This window comes from Coloeus monedula (genome assembly GCF_965178545.1).
Source record: "Coloeus monedula genome assembly, chromosome: 8".
NCBI lineage: Eukaryota > Metazoa > Chordata > Aves > Passeriformes > Corvidae > Coloeus > Coloeus monedula.
In genome coordinates this window covers 23,390,110-23,408,269 of record NC_138788.1, presented here as the reverse complement: position 1 = coordinate 23,408,269, position 18,160 = coordinate 23,390,110, and the positions used below count along the sequence as shown (strand labels likewise).

General features: G+C 37.9%; 1 protein-coding gene across 1 annotated transcript in view; it reads left to right on the top strand.

Moving 5' to 3' along the window:
- Positions 1-18,160, top strand: part of BLNK (B cell linker) — a 91,673-nt gene that overhangs the window by 51,824 nt on the left and 21,689 nt on the right. The window contains exons 4-7 of the mRNA XM_082285859.1: positions 9,671-9,736; positions 14,949-15,005; positions 16,993-17,042; positions 18,006-18,046. Of these exons, the coding sequence (XP_082141985.1) occupies positions 9,671-9,736; positions 14,949-15,005; positions 16,993-17,042; positions 18,006-18,046 (214 nt within the window). The remainder of the gene's footprint in view (positions 1-9,670; positions 9,737-14,948; positions 15,006-16,992; positions 17,043-18,005; positions 18,047-18,160) is intronic.

Here is an 18,160-nt window from a genome sequence, read left to right as displayed (position 1 = left end):
CTCCCAGGGATAGGAGAGCCACAAGTTCTCAAGCCAGCCTGTTCCAGTACCTCACCACCTTCACAGTAAAGAATTTCTTCTTAATACCCAAACTACTCTGTTTGATGCCATTCCCTCTTGTCCTGTTACTGCATACCCTTGTAATCAGTTCCTCTCCAGTTTTCTTGTAGACAGATACTATCTTGTTTCAGATACTAAAAGGCTGCAATAAGGTCACCTCAGAGCTTTGCCTTTTCTAAGCTGAACAATCCCAATTCTCTCAGCCTCACTTCTGCTCTTCTACCTGCTCTGGTGTTCTCCTCATTCTAGCAAAAGTCTAATCTGCCCTAAGGACGTAACAGCTGTGAAGGTCTTCTGGAACACCACCCATTGCCACCCACAGCCACCTTCTGTCTCAGCTTCCAGTGTCTCCTGACAACTTTCCACTGTGCAGTATCACTCTGTGGTGACAGCAGCTTTTGTGGCACACCCGTGTTTTAGCCCACCAAAATGTAGGCTGAACATAAGGTCACATGAAATCACAGTTCAGTGATTTGCAGTCTTCAAAGTTGAATTTTACAGGCATGGGGAAAGGAGGTCACCAGCTACATTTGCTGTGCTGATGAGCACAAACAAAAGATTTTTCTGTAGGATTGTTGGGTCCTGTTTGCCGTACAAAGCACAGGACTTTGATGGAAGGATAAGGTTTTATAATCTCTGTTTTCCTCTAGTTTTCTGTCAGCTTAAACAGTTCATGAATCCCTCTCATCTCTGGACTTTGGAAGGGAATGAGATAGGAAATGCAAACTTCCCCAAATACCACTGCAAAAATCCATTGTTTCACTCAGTGTTACTTCTCCAGCCAAATCCTCTTGCTTCTCCCTCTGACCTTCCTTCAGCACAGCATAGTCTCTGTCCCATCTGTATTTGTCCTTTATTCCCTTCTCCCTGCACAACCATTTCATTCTACCAATCCCTTTAAGGCTTCTTTTCTTCTTTCCAGCTGTGTCATCCTGCCTGGATTGATCTCCAAGCTAAAAAACCAACCAACCAACAAAACCAAACCTGAAACAAGCTAATTTTTACAGGACAAAAAAACCCCCAAAAAAACAAAAGCCCACTCACAAGCTGAAGGGAGGAAAAAAAAAAACCCCAAACTAAATCACCACATAGGATTTATTCTCACACAGAATTTTCTGCCTATAATGCTGTTTATAGAAAAGTATGTTTAAGTGTGACTGTGATCGACATGTGTTTTAAACAAGAATATGGCAATTTGGACAAAATGATGCAGTATAATATTGAAACTATCAAGAGATGCCCTGCTTTAATCTCTGCAGGTAGACAGCAGTGTAAAGTGTGATCTGTTCACAAGATCAGCTATGCTTATATAGTACCTATAGCTTAATTCTACTTATGCTAGCAAAATTGTTCAGTCATTGGCATAGCATATTCTACCACTGTTTCATATGGACACTGTTCCAAATAAAATAAGGTCTTGTAGTGACATTGTAGCTCTGCCAAAATAGCTGTCCAGAGTAGGAGCATTTGTCAACCATAGCAAACACAAATGACACTATCCTTGGCCTGTGACTGTCAGTTATTCAGCAGAAGGGAGTAATTTAGATTTGATCTAATGACTTGGGGTTTTTGGAGTTCTTTTTTAGTAAAATAATAAATTATCAATAGCCAAGCAAATAACCCAATAAATTAATTTTCATAGCCATGGGGGAAAAAAAACCCAACATTCTGGCAAACTTGGCAACCATTTTTTACCATTAGTTTATAAATGTACCCCATACAGCTGTGTAGAGTGCTAGATATTAAATCATAATATGATTATACGAAGTACCCAGTGATATGTTGATTCCAGAACAGAAGAGTTTTGTATTTTACAGAATGATTCAAAACCTACGTACTGCACAGGACATTAAAACGTGATAGATACTTTGCATTTGGAAGGCACATATGACAATCATAAATTGTTGCACTGGAAAAACGTATTAGTTTATATGCTCAGCAGACAGGAGAATTGAAAAATTGATGGGAAGCAATGGCTGAAAAGGACAGTATTTTCCCATTTGGCTCTAGGGCATCATCTTAGATTTTTTGGTAAACTGTTCATACTATGTAAATATGTTTGGTTTGTGTTAGCCATAATAAATTACTGAGGAGTAACAGAAGCTTGAAAATTCTGTTAGCATCTTTATCCTAATCTGCTAGGATATACATTTTGAACAAGTTAATTTTCCAAACATTAGCAAAGCCAAATGTGCAATGCTACAAGTTTATGACCTCAACATAAATTACTACCCAGTAAATACTTTAGAAAGAATTGAAATAATGTATCCTGAGGCAATAATATGAAAAACATGAGTATATGTTTTTCAAGCTTAATTCAAGGGGAAACCGGCTGAAGTAGGCTATTACTACCAGAGGCTATACCATGTGGCTAAGTTTTTCCTTCCTGTCTTAAAATATGGACGCTGTAGGCGTCTCTGCCAGAAGCACAGAGACAACAAAGTGCTACTGAAGCTGTAGCTACACTGCCAGTTTATTTTAGCATAAGTCGGAGTTGCAGACAAAAGAGCAGATCCCTTTTTTCCACCCTCCCAATGCCCCTGCTCCCTGCCCCTCTCTGCCCTCTCACTGGCACTAGGGTTTCAATGACCACGTGACAAAGCTGGATCTGATCCTGCTGCTATCTAAATTGGCAAAAGAAAAAAGAAGTTCGTTTCCCAGCTGGAAGTCCCGTGATTCATCATAACTGGGGAAGCATCGAGGACAGAGAAGAACGGAATTTCCCCTTTCAATGGCAGCCCATGTGGGCTCCATTAAAGTGACATAGGGACCAACTAGGGAATTTCTCAAGAGTTTTAACACAATTTGATAGGCTTCAGAACAAAACAAACAAAACTGATACATGAGTAACCTCCATTAGGTCCCTGTCAATGCCACCCCACATCTATGATGGGTTTGCTTCTGTTGCTTGAACAAGAACACTTTCAGCCCAAGTACAGCAGTGTTTGTTAGTGGTAATTTTCTGGGTCCATACCAGATCCTGTCTTTATTCATTTCCCTGCAATGACTTTCTGTTTCGTCTTCTTGTTGAAACATAAAAGCCCCTTAAATTCTTTTAAATTTCTGCGCTTGCTTTCCTTGAGCAATCAGGCTGTAGGGAACTAATCCTTCAGGGAGGTACAGCACTCAGTTTTAACTGGAACTGTATTTTAGAGTAGCCTAATGTGCTGATCTTCCTCCTACTGCTTGAAAACCTTTCAGAAAAGTGGAGTAACTCTTGTGAATGCGGCTTCTGTGTGTGGTTTTTTGGTTTATAATGCATTAACTTATCCAGAGAGCTGGTGAAAAAAAAAAAAAAAAAAGGCTCAAAACAGAGCACAGGTCAGTTACAGAACAGAAAATATCCTCTACCTTTTATGTCAAAAAGTGACACATAATTCACTTACATATCATAATATCTAATTATTTCTGTAATCCTTATGGCATCACTAGTATTCAGTTGGAATAAAGGGAAGAGCAATCTGGATAAGAGGGAAGAGGTAGGTGTCCAAACCTTGAAGTGTGTGTGTGTGTGTGTTTGTTTGTTTGTTTCCAGATAAATTCAAATACTTAGAATGGGTTCTTTCAATATACAGAACTCTGTCACCTCAAAGTATTTACACTGTTTACTTTCATGTTAGGAATGATTTCTGTAAAGGATGTATTATCCCTTTACATGCTACTTTTTTATTTACTCAGTGAATATTAGTACTTACCAGTACAAGGAGGACTGTCAGCATTTTTGTAAAGATTACGTAGAGGGCATATGAAGATGAAAAATATAATCAATTAGCCTTTCTGTGCTTCTGTGTGTACCATGTAAACACACACCTGCTCTAACTATGGGGTTTGACTTTAGGCAAAATAGTGGATGATTCAAAAGTGAGCAGAATAGGATGTTTTTGAGACTTTTTAAAAAATCAACACTCTTGTCAAAATTACTATAAACTATTGTCATTTCCCCTTGTGCATCTCCCAAACACGGGAGAAAACAATTCCTTGTTCCTTCTTCCTCTCAGATAGGTAGCTGTAATTGACTTCTTCTGATAAGCAAACCTCTTTGAACTTTTCTTCACAGCTTTGAGATAGCTTTACAGATAAAGATCAAAGGCTCAGTGCCTTGAATGGATGGTTTGGTGTCACAGGTTACCACCTCCAGCTCTAAACTTCCTCTCCTCCCATCATGAAAGCCATTGCAGGAGGTGGATAAGACCCCAGAGTGGATGAGGGGTTGTAAGGCCCTACCTTGGACCAGTAGCTACTGAGGTGGTTTATCTGACTGCACCTCAAGGATTCAGCTGTCTCTCTTACACATTTTTATGCATTTTACACATATCACAGCCACTGAAAACACCGACTCTGACCCAGGTGGCTGATTCCACCTGGCATTTCCTTGCAAACAACTCCCACTCTTGCTGTTCCAGGCAGCATATGATATAAGGGTGTGTGCATGTGGAGATCTGAAGCACCTGAAGGAGGTCTAATGAGGAATTAGATGCTTTCTATACTTGGCATTTCTTTTTGCTGTCTACCAAGGAATTAGAAGGGAGGTGGAAGGAGATAGAGTTGTTTTATAACATTTAATTTCACTGTCTTTGAGGCACTAAACTGACAAGTAATATGAGAATACATCTTAGGAAGACACTCTCCCAGTTCATCAAAATCCGTGTTCTTCCACAAAGACCATGTCAGGAGCATTGCTTTCATGGAAGCCTGGCATAGAAAAGGTGGTACTTTTCTAGTTTGTTACTTCAGTTTGAGAAGATATTTCAACATAAGAGCTTCATGCTTTTCAAAATCTCAAGTGGTACTTTTGCAAATCCTCTTCTAGGTAAGCAGGTTCCCCTCAAAAGGAAGGAGGAGTCTTCCCCCTTTTCCCAGAAACAATAACTTTCTTTCTTAAGTTGGTCACCTGCATAGCTGTTTATAAAACTGAAGGATAATAGAAACACAAAACAAAGACCAGCTGGGGAGAAGGTGGTGGAATAATTGTGCTGTGAGAAGCCATAAAGGAGGAGTTTGGGCTTGCTGTTCTTTCTTTAGTTTCATATTTTAATGTGGGTTTTTTTTTAATTAACAGAGGTAGCTGTAGTAATTTTTAATTTTCTGCTCTTTGAGTTTTGGTTTTTATCTTCTATAACTTAGCTTTTATTCTCCAAATTCCATTATACTCATCCTTGCTTTATGTTTTGTGGTTCTTTCCTGTAAAACTTTATAGCTGAGGCAAGTGGGTATTTTTGGACATTTTTTGTTTCAAGTCTGAATTTGCACTTAATAAATCCCATTCTAGGTTTCTAATGCCAAGTATTTAAATTTGCCTGAAAAAGAACCCAAACAAACAAAAACTCTGAGAAACAACAATTTTTTGTTTAAATGTGATCTGCCTTTCTTAAGACAAAAGTGAGTGCTGCACCTACCCACAGTCTTACTTTAAGTGAATGGATGTAGTAATCTTCAGAAAATGTGACTCTCTAGGCACAGAACTACAGGTTGTCCTGTCAGTGAGAAACAGATGTACCCAAAAATGTGTAAGAACTGCAATTGGCATGCAAATTGGCTGACTTAGTGTGTTTATTTTTTAAATTATTTTTACTATTTTAAATCCAATTCAACTTCATCAGTTAAAGATCTAACTGATGTTAGGAGGAGGAGAAGGAACATACGGGTCCCTTAATGGTGAATGTGTCAATATTGCTTGCAAAGCTGCCCTAGCAAACATGTGAATATATCATGTTCAAAATTCTGCTCTTCTTTAACTAAAGAAACTGGTTTGTGAGTACAGATGGGGATTTTTCAAGAGGCAAAACAGATAATTCAGACAGTCTGGTAAACGCCAGAAATTTAAGAAGGTATAATTCTCATCCCCCAGATAAACAGAAATAGGTACGCTTGTTATAGAGAAAATTTCCTGTAAATCATTTAAAATTAGTTTCTGTTTTGCTACCACTCCCCACTGATGCTGCAGTCAGCCCTGTTTCCAAAAACAATAGCAGGACCCCTCTCAGGTGCAAGTGCTCACAGCCAGACACCCTGAAGCAATTGTGTCCCTCTGCCTACTCAGAGACCCTGCAAAATTCTCTTGCTATGGGCTGTCACTCCCCTGGGACAGAGGCAGCTGTACAGATAAAACACTGACAAGCAATGTGTGCGCTGAAAGTGCAAAGTACTGGATTCACTGTGCACAAGGGGGTGAACTGTGCTGCTCGTGCACATGGGAGATCCCTCCCTGTTTCCAGGAGCAGGGACAGGTCATGACCACTGGGGAGCCACTTACGCTGGCTGCTCCGAGCCATAACACACATATTACACAATGCATATTGGTAAATGTCTTCACAGATTTTAATACCCATAAATATAATTTCTCAAAAACTAGTTTAAATGTTTGGAGAATTCCATACTACGCAAATCTGTCTGAAATTAAGACAGACTTCTCTTTCTCAAGTCTGGGGACTCTGTACCTCATCTCACATCCGAGCTGAAAACGCGTTACGCACTTTATTCTTCTTCATTTTTCTCATTAAAAATGATTTTACCTTTGGAAAGCTTTTGTAGGAAGGACTGTATGCAAAAGAGCCGAAGGCTTCCAGGTGATGTTTGAAGGCAGGGATGTGTCACAGGCCAGGTCTACTCATCATCCTCCCTTCATCATCCCATGTTCCTCATAAGCTGAGCTGTGACCAGATCAAAGAGAGGATGGGTTTGTTTCATTTTGTTTTATCTCAAGGCAGCTCTGCCAGTCCTTGAGTGCAGCAAGGTGCAAATACACAGCAAATCCTTCTTTCACGATGTATGGTATTTACAACAGTAAAACTGTCCACCTTCCTTCACATCTGTTTCACAGCTAGTGACCCCTTTTTCAACAGATCTGGTAATTCTGAATTACTGGAGTTTCAAATTGGTAAGATATGAAAAATAGCAATGCAGGGCTAAAAACTGTTTTATTTTAGGTTTGTCTTTTTTTGTTATTCCTTCCAACATGTAGAATTTCTAATGTATTTTTAAGAAACATGAAACTTTTTAGAAGCACCTACAGCCTAGACTTCCAAACTTACTACCTGCAGAACTTTGAAAATCTAGTCTGTGTGCTATGAGATCCTGATCAAAGGGTCCCATCCAGTCTATACCAGTTACAATTACACTGTATCTCAAAATATCTATTGCTGAAATGTGTTTTCAAAGATTAGCAGTAACACAGACTGCACCTTTATCTGCAGACCTGATTTTGCATAAAAAGATCCCAAGCAGGTTTAATGAAGAGTTGGAGCTTGTAGTTAAAGAAGTAACTTTTAAGTTTTACCTCTTGATTATCTTTAATTATATGCAATGCAATATAAGACAAGCATTACTCATAATTTTCATTTAGAGTACTAGCTGATGGAGGTCCTTGAGTATTTCTAGTATCTGCTCATCCCAAGAGAACACTAGAGAATAAACATTAGTTGGTAATGAGGTCCTGACTCAGGTGTGTTGTGAAGAAAGAGGGTTGTAGTTACATACCTGACACAAGGGCTGCCTACGCTGGGCCATGGGAGCCCCCATTTCCTAGGTACTCTCAGGACTGCTGCTCTGGTAAGGTCCTCTCACAACAAACCTGTTTACTTGGAGTATAATCTCAAATATTTGAGAGCCATACAAGTGTTTTAGTGCTAGTCAGATATGTAGATTCAGTCAAAACTTTAGGTGTATAAATGCCCTTCTGTGCTTCACTTCTCTCATCGCTCTGGAATGGCCTTTGGGCTCGGGGTTGAGTCCCTTAAGATTCAGAGAACCCTCTTGCCATAGACTTTTCTATCTGACTCTCATTTTTTTCTTCTCTCTCTCTAAGATCACAAAGCAGACAGACAGCTCTTTGTAAAACTTTTCAGTTGTTGTCTTTTATATGGCCTGGCATCTCAAGAAATTTCAGCCTCCAGCTAACTGGACAGACTGGTTTTTGCAGCCCATTCAACTCTATGGGTCAAAGGGGATTCCACTTGAACTGGAGATCAGCTGTGCTTGATGACTTCCTACACTTCCCACTTAGTGAACTGGTTATCTGCTTACTCTCACATGCTTCAGGCAAAATAATTTCTCCAGGGGCAACAAACAAGTGTTCTAACAACTCCTGTAAGAGCTGTGTAACTTTAAAGACTGAAAAAATTCGCACAAACACATATTAGGTACTCTCTAATTTATCAAAGTTGTAATTAGAAATCTAAATGCCTCCATAAAAAGAATAAGGAATAAGAGAGACAGATTTTTAAGAAATTTGACTCTGCAAAAAATGGGAATGTTTTGATTTCAGTCCTTCTGCATGGAAAAAAAATATCATAATAGCACCAGTGCATGTGATTAACGCTAATTTAAATGCACCTTTTTAAACAGAAATATGTAATAAAATGATCTTTTAAATGATAGCCATATTCAAGGCTCATGGAACTCCCATGACACTCTAATCAATTCACCTAAATATGATCAAATGAAAAGCCAACTAATTCAGGTACCTGTGCTTATCAATTTTGTGGTGGATTTTATTTGCATTCATGTGTGATGATTTTTTTAGCAACTAAGTGACAATATAGAATAAAGCCAGTAATGTGAAAAAAGCCCACCTTTTCTCAAAATAAAGCCATAATTTTGCTAATGTAAAGATGTATTAATGTCAGTGATGAGCGATAAGCAATATTCAGATAGAAATCTACTATTAGGTTTTTGTTGTTGGTGGTGTTTGAGTCCTATGTCCGACAAACAACAAAAGAAATTAACTGATGCTGACATGCATCCCTAATTGAAGTCTGGCAAGCCTTTCTGAAAGAAATACAAGCACTTGCAGACAACCATTCTCCCCAAACTAGAACTAAACCATTTAGATCTCCTCTCATTCTTTTCATTCCTCATTACTTTTCATTTATAGACACTGCCAGGTGCCAGCTGGGGCACAACACAGAAACAGCAAACTGCAGATGATGGCTATTTGTGATGTTTCAAGCAGAACCAGAAGCTGAATCTGTTAGGAAAAAAACCCCAACAAATACAACAGAAAAGCAGAAGTTCTTCTGAGCTTTTCACCTCAGATTTCATGTATCTGGTTAGTTTAGATAATAATCCAAGCTACTCTTACAGATGTAGTACATTGTTGTTGGAAATTTTGGAGCATTTTGTTGTATACCTGTTTCTCACAACTATAAATAATTCATTTCTTTATATTAGCACTATATCATTTTGCTGTAAATTAATAGTTTGAGTATCCAGCAGGAGTTAAAGATGTGCTTGTGAATTATTTGTCCATGATTCTCATTGTATTTAAGAAATCAGAGGACATTCTTATTATAGCTGTGCAGTATTGTGAAGTCAGTTCTAGATAAAATGTTAACATTTAAATATTCTAAACTATTAATTTAGGCAATGATTTATTTTTTCCTCATGCACTTACTCTTAAATTGATTGTTTATATTGTACATAATTGTATTAAGAAGACGGATAACACAAATAATGCTAAAGAGCTCTTAAAAAGGGAGGAAAACTTCATGCACAAATGATTTAACAATTAAACTACTTATTGAAGATATATTAAGCATATTTTTCTTAATTTGTATTAATGGCTGTTCAACCACTTGGTAATTTAATGCTGGCTTTGTTTAATATCTTACAGGAAGCTTCAAAAGATGGTGCATGACATCAAGAAAAATGAAAGTGGGATAATAAACAAATTCAAAAAGTAAGTTTGCAATGTCAATCCCTAGTTTTATCAATGTGGGGAAGTTTGGATTATGAGCACGGTGGTGTGTAGTACTTTGATGATGGGACCATGTCATTCCAGAGGGACGTACTTCAGTGTGTGTAAAGAGCTTTGGTTCAGACTGCAATGTACAGAATTGTCATCAGTATTAAGACTTTCATAAAGTAGTTGCAGAACTGGAGTCCAATGGTAGGTTGTGTTTGTAGCCTTGAAAAAAAAACAGTATGAGTGAAGAGCCTTTTTCTTGAATGTTCACTGGGAATGATCATTGCTTGTTGTTTGCATGTGTGCCTTTCTCCTTAGGCAACTGTTTAGGCTTCCTGTTGCAATTAAGCTGAATTTGAGCTCCACCTTGAACCAACTGGTCAGACATCATGCTTAAAATTCCCATAAAAATGCTAAGTCCTCCTGTGTTTTGGTCTCATAAAACAAAATCCAGCATTACCTAGCACCCTTATTCCAGTAAGATGTGCTGAACAACATGCAGATTGGTGTCACGTGCATGAAAGTATCATAAAATATTCATGTGTATTTATACATAGAAAGAAATCCAGTAATTCTGCATCCTTGTCAAATGAGTACACTATTCACTGTTTCCAGTCAAACATCTATTTAAAGCAATTAGCTGTTTAGCACACTTTTCTTAATGCAACAGCTCATTTGCATTGAAATTCCATTTGGATGCGATTTTCTCATTCAGATATCTTTCTTTACATGGGTCATTGGCAACAAAAGTATTAAGTACTTTTAGAAGTTAATTACTACAACCTATTTGCAGTGTTTCCAGGACAACCATATTAAATTTGAGAAATACAGCTCTTGTACATAAAATACACACGGAAACACTGTTTTAAATTGTTCCTAAAGAGGGACCATGATGGCAGTCAAGGGAAACAGCAAATTCTGGTATGTATGAAACTATCAGTCAGCTATTGGCAGAAGCAGTAGGGCTCTGCCTGGTTTGGCTATGCAAGAGCTCTGGAAAGCCAGGCTGGCTCAGCTCTTGCCCCTGCTGCCAGCCCAGGCGGGGCTGGTGTTTGTGGGGCAGCTGCCAGAGGAGGGGGATGCACTCCTAGGAGCAGTAGGACTGCCTGGCTCTCCTGTTCCCCAGGCAGGAGGAGTAATCTTGGGCTCCAAGCCCTCCTTTGTACTCTCATTTTCACAGCTGTGTTTCTGTCCACAGCCCTTGAGCAGGCTCTGATGGTAAAACACCTGATGTATCAGATAGACTTTTGAGATCACTTTTTTTGTTTACTCATCCTCTTTCACTCTAAAATTGCTGCAATTCATGTTTAATCACAGTCACTTGGTATACTTACTTATTTCCACAAGCACAAAAGGAGATTTTCCCTTAAAATTACCCTCTTTCAACTGCTTGGGGTTTTAATTTAATTTGCGGTTTTGTTCTTAATACAGTAACTGCCTGTTCAGCACCCATCTACAAAAAAGCTCATTTTCACCTGCGACATGTTCACAGGGAAGAACTGCTAAGCTGTCAAGGCTTTTTGGTGGTGTTTGGAGGGGAGGGGGTTAAAGAGTGTTTCTTGCAGTTGTTGCTTTTTAATAAAAGGTGGCTTCCTACTTCACAATAGCTTTTTATATGCAATTAATAATGTTCCAGTGGCCTCAGTTCAAAGGCCTCAGACAGGAAAGCAGGTGACAGAAACAACAGAAGCATCTAAGGTTTATAATTTGAGGCTATAAAGTGTCTCCCATAGTTGCCTGAACGTTAATTCTGTTGTTAATCAGTTGTTCTGATTGTGTGTCCTTCCTAGAAAGTAAGAGAGGAAGAACAGAAAAGGGAGAAGTGACATGAGAGCCAAAAGTAGCAGAAGCTGGGAAGGTCATCATTGAGTGTCAGAGACAAGATTGCTGCTATAGCACTGCAATTCTTTGATTCACTAGAGATAAAAAAAAAAAAGAGCAGACTCATAAAAACTCCCTTAGAGTATGACTGCAACACAAAGCTCACATGTCAACTCTCCAAGTTATAAGAACACAAACCAAGGTATAAAAACATAATAATCTTTCTCATGCTACTGTGATTCATCTGAGTCACTAATCTTTTTTGCAGTTACAAAGATCAGAAATTTAGTTTTTAAAAATTGAAGAATTTCTAATATTTGCACATGACTTCGGAGCTCAAGTCTTGGACCCAGCACATAATGAGACTTGCAATAAAAGCAAGAGTTGACAACACTGATAAGATGCTAAGCTTTACAGAATTAGAGCTGGCTGTGTTCATCACTATGTGCCCTTTGGGGGCTTTTTTTGATTGTAGATGCTTTTTCTAAAACATGGTTATCCAGTTGATCACTACTTCCATTTCAGTTAAAGGATTGTTCTATTAAATGTCAAGGTTCTAAACATGATTGAAGCAGGAAAAAATTTATTTTAAGTGGGCTTTATGTAGCATAGATTCATCCGTATGCTGGGGAAAAAAATCAAAATCACACCTATTATAAGTAGAAATAATTTTAGAGAATTCAAATAGTGTACTTGCTTATCTGAAGCCTGAAGTTATCACACAGATGTATATGGTAAGCTTCTGCTACACAAATTGAAAGAATTATCAAATATTCATTAAAAACTCTGGACTTACTAGCAGTATTTGTTAAAACACTTCTAAAATCTGGATTGGCTCTTGATTATGCAGAAATGTAAAAGTTCTTGCATCAGGACTTTTGCTCTCCAGTCTAGTTCATCTATGGGGTGCAGGTGGGGAGGAGTTAGTCTACTATCCATGTGTGTCTTAAAAGTCTGTGGAAAACAGGCTGAACAGTCCTGGTAACAGGAAAGAAATTGACAGGGTGTTTTTTCATTGCTTAAAAGTTCCTATTTGTTTTCCATTCCCACTCAACATTTGCTGGCCGTAAAAATATTGGCCACTGCAGGATAGCAGTCACCTGCTTGCCCTTAATCACATGCAAAACTGTTTGCAACACTGAGTCCCAGCTGCTGTGCAGATCACAGTGTCAAGGAGGATTATGTACTCAGGTGTAGAAGCAATGAGTGTAGCCAGCATTGTATAAACAATGAGAGCTGGGGGCATTTTTTTCATATTCATATCCTTTATACAAAACAGGGAAGCAGAGAAATCATAGGTTTCATGATGTAGGATGGTTGCCTATGCTTGAAACACCCGTAAAGACATAGCACTCATCTGTAAATCATGAGCTTTAAGCCTCTAGGCTTTGTTCAGTGGAATGCTGGCTCCACTGAAGCCGATGCTAAAAGACACACTGCATGTACAGCAAAGTCAGGACTTCACCCTAAAGTTTTGGTACGTGCTGACCTACTGTGTTGAATAAGAAACAAGAAGTTCAGTTTATTCACCTTGTTGTAATATCACATCCTTCACAAAGCCATCAGAAATCATGCACTTGTAGTGGTGTTTCTGACTGCATACTATCCCAGTATGTCAATTTCTTGAACATTTGCCATGTGACCTGAAAAATGGAACAAAGATGCTTTACGCAGCTTTTTAGTTGGGTATGTCTTTGCTTTAGATTTGTGTGGTCCATTTTTTTATAGCATTTAGGCAGTAAGTTTAGGCAGAAAAATAGTTGCTGTGTCACTAAATGTCTCTTCAACCTGCATAGCTCCAGGTAAAAGACTTTCATGATCAAACCCTTGGCAGAGGGAAAAGTGATATTTTATGAACCAAATGATGTGATAAAGTACTAAAATCAAACTGTACCACACTTAGAAAAAGAAAACAAGAAAAAGTATAATACCTAATTTTAACTGTTATTCTGAAGGAACATGAAAATCACTGTGTAGCTGAATAGAGTGTTTTGTGTGTCAAGATTTTTATTACTATAATTGCCATAGCACAATGTAAGAACGTGTGTGAAAGAGTAGTAATAACACTTTCAAAAACAACCAAAACACTTTCAGTTTAGTTTTATCTGGTACAATTGCCACATAATTCCAAATCTGTAACAAACTATTCCACAAGGTTAGGAGAACACAGTTCAGGAAAAGTTTATCTGTTCACATCACACCTTTTGGAACTCTGAAAATGCTTCTGGCAAAGTTAAACTAATTTATTGTTTAATCACAAGTGTGATGAGCTAGTGCACTTAAAGATAATATCTACTATAAATACTCAACTCAGAAAAGATACCAATATAATTTTTGTAAAAACTATTATGTTAAAATGGTTCCTAAGATGGAGTGGATGTTGTACAGACTTAATAATACAAAAAGCAAAGGACTTTTGAAAACCAAGAGTTTTCAGGTGTATCTTAAATGCTGGGGGAGTGAGGAGAAACACTAGTGGGGAAATGCACCTGTGGGGAAATTTCAAGTGCTACACATAAAGGTCTACTAATATTTATGTTTGGTTATCTTTCTGGGTGTAGCCTCTAAAAACAAGCATTGCTAGAGCAAAACACCCAGACCTCTGCTGCAGTTTATTTTAAAATTCTTCAAAAAAAAAACAAAACAAGAAAAACAAAAATGTGCTACAAATTCAAAGTATGTAATTAATATTTGCAGTTCCTACAGCACCACATATGAGAGAAAAGTTTAGTACATGCCTAAATGTTTTGTTGGATCAAGCTCAGCATATTATAGGGCAAAATCTTGGAATACATTGTTTTAAAATGGAATAATTTACTCTCTTATTAGTTGTTCTGAATTTCTGTACCCTGCACTCTGTTCTTGTGTGAGGCATCTATAACCCATTATATGAAATGTCTCAAGTGCTACCTGGTTATTTGTTGAAGCTACAATGTGTGTAGTAGGATTAAATACGTTTAAATATGCACACTCAGTTGGATGGCATTTGATTCTTCCAGTCCTTTCTCATTAACTTCGGGGAACAGGACAGAGTCAATTGCCATTCTGCAAGGATCTGTGTGGAGAATGAGGTCAGTGTCTGCAATAGCTGGGTAACCACACCTTGGCATAGGGTTGTGTCTTTTGATGAGCTTGTGTTGTGGTTTGCACACTGGGTAAAGTTCTGGCTCCTGTAAAGTGAAGCTCCAGCTGACTTCAAAAGAGCCTGGATTCCAGTTCTGGCACTCAGAAAATCATACCAGTACAGTGAAAACTACTTTTTAAGTGGATATGAATTTTAGAATAAATAACATATTTGAAAAGATTCTAGCAAATATAGATGTGGCCGTGAACTGTTTCAGCTCTGTGACAGAAACATTATTTCTTTTCTTCTATTGATATTCAGGTTCCAAAATGAACAAGTGGCCTTAATTTGCAAAACTGGGAAAGATACTTGGGATCGGTATGCTATTCCATAGCTGCACCATAGCATGATAGACTGCTTAGACACAGACCTCTGTTCTGTGTTTCGTGTGCTTTCGTTGTAACGTATTTACATTTTCTGCCAGGGCCACTGCCAGGATTTACAGGGCCTGGTACCAAGAGTAGCAGCTTAGAAATGTGTGATGTTGTTTAAGCCGTGTACTTTATACCATGACACAGATAGCCCCTTACTGTTGCCTCAGTTCCACTATTTTCCAAGTCTCCACCATTTCTGAACAACTCATGGCAGACATGTTGCAAAATACATCAAGAGATCTTGGTCTCCCCTCCCTAAGACCTGAGATGAGCCCTGGCAGTGGCCCTGGGATTTTCTTTCTAACATGGCTGTGCTAACCTGGACAGAAGACCAGAGCAGGGCTGTTGAGAATGCTTTTTAATTTACTGTTTGTGCACTGTTATATTATGCTACAGGAAGTTAAAACCTCTGAGGAGGCAGCTATCCATCATTAGTGTTGTTAGCTATGAACAAAGCAGGTTGACATTGCAAAAATAATCTTCCTGGTTTGATTTTTGTTTGTTTTGGGGGGGTTTGGGCTTTTTTGAGTTTTAGCAATGCCCTCACCATTTATTCATTGATTCATATATGTGCATGGGGTGGTTTTGGTGACTATCTGAACAACAGAATTCCATTAATTCAACTCAGAAGTAGCCAAAGCATTTCTCAAAACAGACAGGTAAAGTTTGTAAGCTGATGAGGTAGTGCCAGCATGTCACCACCCTGAGTTACAGTGGTACCTGAACAATGATACCTAGGCAGCAAAGCTCAGGACCTAAATATTGAGTGTCAAATTCTTGTGGTAAAGCAACGTTTTTAAACACTATTGCTCAGAGATCCCAAAAAAAATTTTTAATTCTTTAGGGATTTTTTTTTTTTAATTATTTGCTTATTTTTGCAAATGAATTTGTTAGGACCTGACTGAAGAATGAGTGAAGTCATCAGTTCAGTGGACAAAGCTTCAGGTCCATGGTGAGGTTTATCAGTGCTACAGGGTACTGTCAGACAATGTTCAAAAGTCACTTTAAAGAATAATTTTTTGTCATTAATTATCTTAATGTTTTCTCTAGCTACAGAAAAAACAAAGGGTTGTAGTTTTTTCCCTCTGCAGAAACATCAGTCTGGCCTCTGACATCACACATGCACTGTTCATCTTGACTTTAAACCCAAATTCCTCTCTTTTATTACAGGGTAGTGAAATAATTCAACTGACTGTAATTCAGTGTCTTCTTTGGACAGCTGCAAGTTAGTAAGGAGGAGTATACATGACTACATACATATATATATGTGTGTGTGTTTACACATATTATGTGTACTCCTGCTTGCTAAATAGATATACATGCACATACATATGAACCTGTATAGCCATAAAGATCCTTTCAGTATTTCTACAAATTATCTTTTGGCTCACTTGTAACAGTTTTTACCAAAAAAGGGATATAACATCATAAAATAATAAAAAGTAGAATCTTTCACTGAGAGACCTGGTATACATTTAAACATTAATCAGCAAATAAAGTACATGCACAATTATAGTTCTAAAAATATGAATGGAGAGTGCTACACCACTTTCTTATGACATAGTCTTAGTAAAGCCTCTGTGAACCTGAACAGATTTTCATCTTCCAATAGATCATCATTTATCTCTGCCCCCTATCTCATCTCTTTCTGGAGATGAGGAGGAGGGGGGTTGAGCAAGGAAGCTATCCTTTCAACATATGTTCTTAGTGAAAAAAATGTATTAAAATCTCAGATTCTATTTTAATTTTTTATCAGTTTTTAGCTTTTCAAAGCATTCTTCTACAGCTATTTGCTAAGCATCTGTGATGGTAATCTGTATTTCTTCAGCTGCAGGTATCTTTTGTTATCAGCTTTTTAATGTGTCTGGCTAATGCTCCCTTCCAATGAATGTTACTTATGAGATCATAAATGTAATAATTATAATTTACAGGCTTAAAAAAAAGCCACCGCCAAGTCTACCACAAAGGGATTATGCTTCAGGTAAGGCTGTATTCATGTAAATTTAAACTGCATGTCTGTGTTAATTTGCTATCTATATGCCTAACAGTATTTCAGTTATACATTGCCTCATAATTTGTTTTTAATGAGAGAACAGGATAGCATTATCAACAACTCTGAAGGTAGTTCACAGCTCTGAAATGAAAGGCAAGAAAAAAATGATGAATTGTGCTGGGATGAAGAGTAGCAAGTAACTACTCTTTCAAAATCAGTCTTAGTCAGAGTTCTGTATCTAGGCTGCTGTACAAATGGAGGAGAATTTGCATCCAGTCCCTCCTAGTAGAAACTGTGATGTGAAAGTAAATAGGGAAGAAATTGAACAAATGCATCATTACAGATGCAAAATCTTAATCCTATTAATGTAATGATGACATCATGAATTATCTTAAAGGCAGACCTCTACTTGCTTGTCATACAGCACTGCCCACAAACTAGTTCATGGCTATTTTTACAAGTTAACAGCCATCTTGTTAAGACAAGAATAGAAGAAAGGAGGACAAAGTTTGGAAGTTATCAGGTAACTGTTCCCTGTTTAACATAAACACTTGTAACTGGTGTGCTGTCTTGGCACTTTAACCAAGAAACAAGAAGGTGCAGGGCCCAGAGGTCAGCAAGAGTTCCATTATCTAGAAGTTGTCACCCCTACTTAAAAATGAAATGCATTAGCAGGACACTGTGGGTAAAGTGCGTGCTCTGCTGTTCAGACCATGTGCAGTTTGTCATTTCTAATGCTTTCCAACAGCTCTGAAATAATTTGTCAAAAACAAGCAAGAAAGCATTTCATTTACTTCTCAGTCCAAACCAGATGTGTTGCTCAGAACTGTTTGGAAATTTTGCTCGCTCTTTTTTAACTGATTATGATAAGTATAGATTGAAAAACCAATCTAAGCTAAACATTTATATTCACTATTACATCTCCTTAAATAACTCTAATGTTTGGTTTAGAACATGCAGACAATGAAGAGGAACAATGGTCAGATGATTTTGTAAGTACATACTTTGGGCTAGTAGGAGGTCACTCTGGCAACAAGTTAGCGCTAATAACTGAAGAAATAATAAGAAAAGTTTCTTTTTAAATCATGTACTTGTGGTTGAACTTT